This window comes from Austrofundulus limnaeus, unplaced genomic scaffold (assembly GCF_001266775.1).
Source record: "Austrofundulus limnaeus strain Quisiro unplaced genomic scaffold, Austrofundulus_limnaeus-1.0 Scaffold35, whole genome shotgun sequence".
Lineage (NCBI taxonomy): Eukaryota > Metazoa > Chordata > Actinopteri > Cyprinodontiformes > Rivulidae > Austrofundulus > Austrofundulus limnaeus.
The window spans coordinates 2,079,826-2,085,383 of NW_013952437.1; the positions used below are offsets into that span (position 1 = coordinate 2,079,826).

At 37.6% G+C, this 5,558-nt stretch overlaps 1 protein-coding gene across 2 annotated transcripts in view; it reads right to left on the reverse strand.

Annotated features, from left to right (window-relative positions):
• Positions 1-5,558, reverse strand: part of LOC106516082 (testis-expressed sequence 264 protein) — a 59,664-nt gene that overhangs the window by 40,836 nt on the left and 13,270 nt on the right. The window contains exon 1 of one of the 2 annotated variants that reach the window (XM_014006267.1): positions 1,360-2,424. The exons of the other annotated variant lie outside the window; for it this stretch is intronic. Coding sequence (XP_013861721.1) covers positions 1,360-1,629 — 270 coding nt within the window. The 5' untranslated portion in view covers positions 1,630-2,424. Of the gene's footprint in view, positions 1-1,359; positions 2,425-5,558 lie in introns of those variants that run through there. 2 annotated transcript variants of the gene reach the window in all.

The window sequence follows — 5,558 nt, forward strand, 5'->3', positions numbered from 1 at the left end:
GGACTGGGATGAGTATAACAAAAGTGATTTGAAGCAGACCTAGGAGGAGTCCACTGACCTCTGGTTACATTCCTTCAGGTTGCTTTGGCAGGTTTAAGAACTGTTTAATGTTAGTTACTATTATATATGAAAAATAAATAAAGTAATTATTGAGTTTAACAAAAAAGACTAAACCCCAGCGGAGCCGACTCTTCTTTCATCTGTTAATCTACTTATTTGAGGAGTAAAAATCACACATGCAGATACATTGGAGTTGTTGATAAAGGAGGTGTTCAGTGAAGAAATCTGTCTTTAAGAAATGTGCAAAAACAATAAGGACAGTAAATTTGCACAGTAATGGCAATGCCACGTTCAGATCTGACTGATGCCTCTTACAAAAATAGAACACAATAAAAGTGTGTGTAAAATAAAATTAATACATGAGTAAGAATCACAAAAATTTGAGTATTCCTGGCTTTACTTWTTTTAATGGAGCTAATTCAATGTATCTGTTCATTTTTCCCCCCTTCTTTCCTTGTGACATACTTTTTACCATACTGTCACAGCTTGGTTGTTAGTGTTGAGGAATAGAAACGCYGAGATGAAAGGTGATATTTTCAATTTGCACGTATAAAATTGGCTGTAAATATCCAAAGTTAATAACTCATGTTAGCCCACTGATTTCTACATAACAACCCTTAATAGTAGTTTGATCAATTGGTAAGTAAATACAAAGCCATTTTACACATTGTCAGGGTGCAGCAGCTCATCTGTCTAACACAAATGTACCATCTCTTCACAGCACAAAGGGCTACAGCTGATTAGCACACAATTTGAACTGCCATTCCATAAAGACTTATGTGAGAATACAGTCCACCATTTCAAATTGAAGACTCAAAGTTTAAAATAATGTTCATTTATAAATACAACTGAACACAAGACGCACCATATCTAAACCAGAGGTGCAATAAAGCTGAAAGGGAAATGAAAAGTATGCCCCTAGAGTTCCTGAAAATGTAAAAAGAAACAAGTGGCACAAAATAAGCAAACAAAATAACACTGAAGTGGCTATTCATTATGAGAAGAACAGTTTACAATGAATTAATACAATAATATGAACAAGCAGTTCAGAAATGATGGATTTATTCGCTTGTCATAGAAGGAAAAACAGCAGCGCCATCTAGCGGTGAAATACATCATATGCCATTACGTTTCTTTACATACAGTAGTTAAAAAACATATATCACAAAAATTACGTTTACACACATCTAGTGAATTCAAAATACCTACTTGACTTTTCTTGGTACATTTATTAACATGTGTTGCATCTGTATTTGCAAATGCAGCTGTTGCCATTTAGCAGATGTGTGGATGTTTTACCTTTTTAGGGCCGTCATAAAACACCCCGATGCATGGGAGCCCGAGCCCTGTGGGTCCAACACAGCGCGCTTCCTTCAAAAGTTCTCCGCTGTTTGCGTATGCTCCTTCTTTAAATCTGTAGGCGAATGTTATCTTTTTCAAAGGCGAACAACAAGTTTGCACTGTGACGACTGTGAGCAGACCCGAATACAAAACAAAACCAGCAAATATTAAAATTAAAAGAGCTAAGAGGACGAGCACCGTRCTCAGACCGAGGCAGTCTTCTGTCATGACGAGAGCTGGAGGAACTGGTTAAAACGCTAATTGCAAACATTAAACGTTATTTTATTTTTTAACCAGAAGTAAACATGGTTTAAAACATGCTTCGTTCGTTTTTAAWAGCACGTCACTGAATAAAAATGTGTAGTTTTGTCACTGACCGGCAGCGACAAAGCTCCAGATTACACATTGTACATGACTTCCTGGATTGTACCATTATGACCAAAAGAGCGGGGGGTCTGTGGGGAGGACTTTTAAACAAGAAATATCAATAAAAAAGCATAAACTTTCTTAAAGAGAGTTCTCTTGTTTTTCCCTGTCCATGCACATTTGACTCATGTAACAATTACAACAAAAATATTTTGTATTTAACAAGGTTACAAAGACACTTGGTTTTTTGTTTGTTTGTTTGTTTTGTTTAGTTTTTGCTTCTGTCCTTGTTTTTTTTTAATGTGCGACATAATATTGAGAGCTATAAACACTCACTCAATAAAACGTGTAATTATTGAAGTCGATGCGCGCTTTTCCTGCACAAATTATTTTTGGGGTACCTACCTTAGAGCAACACCGGCGCATGACCCGGCTGAAAGGACAAGCAGCAAGAGAGGGATTTTAGCTTAGAAACCTGAACTCCGCCTTCCTGGTGTGCTGCTATGTACGCCGGCATTTAAATAGTGCACAACCCTACCAGCTTTGAGGAGTGTTTATATCTGCCTTTTTTAAGTGAGGTGAGGTACTTTTTTAACCCTGCAGACAGTGTCCCTACAAACCCAGGAGCCAGGGAGAAAGAGAAATCACACACACGACARGCCCTGGAGCAGTGTGGTTATCCTGACTGGGCTTTCCTGAAAGCAGACAGGAAACACAGACAGGATTCCATGCAACCTTCAGGTGAAAATGAAGACCCCAAACCCAGACCCAAACCAGTGGTTATTCCGTATGTTGCGGGTGTTTCGGAGAAACTGAGACGTTTATTCTCTAAACATGATGTCCAAGTGGCTTTCAAACCCCAAAACACATTACGGCAAAGGCTGGTTCACCCCAAAGATCCGGTGCCCCGGCACAAACAGAGCAATGTTGTATATGCTGTTAAGTGCCAGGAGGACTGCGACCAGTTATACATCGGGGAAACAAAGCAGCCACTGTTCAAAAGAATGTCCGAACACAGACGAGCTACATCTAATGGCCAGAACTCTGCAGTTTTCACTCATTTACAGGCCAGCGGTCACTCTTTCAGAGATGAGGATGTTCTCATTCTTGATAGAGAGGAACGTTGGTTTGAGAGAGGAGTAAAAGAAGCCATTTTTTGTGAAGAAAGACCGTCCATCATTAAACAGAGGTGGAGGCCTCCGTTTTCAGTTGTCCCCCTCCTACAGTGCGGCTATTGCCAGTATCACTCCACCCCCTGTGAACAATAAGTGTTAATTAGGTGTCAACGATAGCCATGTGATGTGAGTATCAGTCACATGGAGGCAGGGCTTAAAAGCCTGAATTTTGCCTGAAACTCTCAGACTGAAGAAGTCTCTTGGAAGAGAGATGAAACGTTTCATTAGAGAAGAACCATCCAGAAGACCTATACTATTTTTTCTTTTTGATTTTTTACCTGGATTACTGAGATGCATCAGGATACTTTAACCCTGAATTTCAAGATTTTTTTTAGCCCTCATCTCACTTAAAAAAGGCTCCAACTTAACTCAGGGTTAAGTTATACAGCTGATATCAGCTGTTCTGAAACCAAAAATCCTGAGTATCACAGAGCGGGGTAAGTTGACTCGAGTGTCTGCATTAACCCAGGAGCAGCAGCTTGTTAAACACCAGCTTAATGCAGACACTCTGAGTCAACTTACCCCACTCTGTAATACTCAGGATTTTTGGTTTCAGAACAGCTGATATCAGCTGTATAACAGGTGCAGTCTGTAACTTTTCTAAAAAATATATATTTTAACATATTTGTTCACTTTGTCACTATCACCAGCTAGCTGCTGATGGCGGATAAACAAACTACACCCTACAACCTGGATTGGCGCCTGTTCTGAAACTCAACACAGGGAAACAGAAGAAGACCCAAGAAGAAATCCAAGTCAAAAAGAATGAATTAGACCAACACGAGGATGGATTACACACACAGGAGGAAGAGGAGGAGGTAGCTCACGGCTGCAGAGTTAGTCATTTCTGCTTGACAGTAAGTATCTGCTTCATTCTTTTTATTTTTAATAACGTTATTAAAAGTAAGAAGCATATATTAAAGCAAAGATGATTCTCTGTTTAACACCCCAGTCAAAAAATTATAAATATTAAAAAATTAAAAACAACTTGCCATGTTCTCTATAGGTGAAAAGGTTTAACATCTTATTTTAATTTAACATAAAGATCCACAAATTTTATTCACAATAAAAAAAACAAGGTTCTTGATTTGCTAAACTTATATTTAGGACCATACTGTGATACAGCTTTTCTGGGATAAATGTAATTTATTAAACGATCAAATACGAAGAATAAATAATTACGAGCTGAAACCATCTAAATAATATTATCTTTTTTGAATAAAATAGTCTTTTAAAAAAGAAATCAGTCTAACAAATAAAACATTTGTATGTTTTAAGTTATTGTGCTCTTTGCAAAAGACAGATATTTGCTGCTTGGACTGGAGAGTGTGGAAAGCTGGTTTAATCAAGGCTGAAGATGCAGAAGACCAAACAGGRCATCTGAAGGATATGTGTAGTCTAAAACAGTGGTTCCCAAACTTTTTATCTTCTGACCCACAAAATATTCATGGCAAAACTTTTGACCCCAAATATTACTGGTCTGAGTACACTAACTTTGTTAATAACCCTAAAAGCATAGGCTTTTTGACAATCTAAACAGCTTATACGCAAATATAAATACTTATTTATACTTTTTTGTGTTTTTGTAATAGTTATAGGAAAAATATTACATCAGCAATTATTTTATTACCCTTTAAATTGATTTCTGGAGGTTTTCCAAGGTGCTTCATGACCCATAATTGGGTCCCAAGCCCAACTTTGGGAACCAAAGTGCAGTGGTTCCCAAACTTTTCAGCTTTTGACCCACAAAATAGTAGCAGAGACCTGTGCCCCCAGCTATTTTTGTATGATACACACTTGTATCAGGTCAACTAAACATGGGCATAGTAACAATATTTTTATACAACATTTATCCGTTTTAAATACACTAACCTCACTCCTTTGTAACAACTAAGGAAAAAATGTAATTAATTCTGAAAATCTTTTCAGGACCCCACCTTGATGTTTCGGGACCCCACTTTGGGTCCCAACCCCAACTTTGGGAAACACTGGTCTAAAAGACATTTAACCATGAAATGTTCGGTTTGTGATGTTTATATGACATACACCCAGCCCCTCAGCCACTTAGGTAGTTTACAAAATTTATGTAGAGTAAAAGAATAAATTTAAAATCTTGTTGGACTGATTTGGCATGATGTCCTGAGACGCTGCAGCTGATAGGAGTCATAAAACATAACAGGGGAACGTTAGATGCCCTGACACCATAAATGTGTTAAATGAGTGAAGGAAAATATGAGCACCAAGCAACAACCCTAGGTTCTCCCCTGAGAACCAGACMAAAAATTTTATGTGCAACCCTGTACATATAGTTATCTTGACTTATTCTGTCATGGATCAGAATTAAAAACAGTTCGATATGTTGAAATTACTGTAACTGTGCACTGCCTCTGTTGAAAATAAAAAGTAAAATACAATGAGGCCTGGTCACCATTAGCGCTTACCGTGTCAGCTAATAGCTCTACTGCTGTTTGTCTTGGCTGATATTAGTCATGTTTGTATTTAGTGTTATTCACATTTGATTTTAAACAACACCTCAGCATTAAAACGTGTGTTAGTTCTACAGAATATATGCTGTTGCTGATTACTTTTTGTTTAGAAATATATATTCCATATATT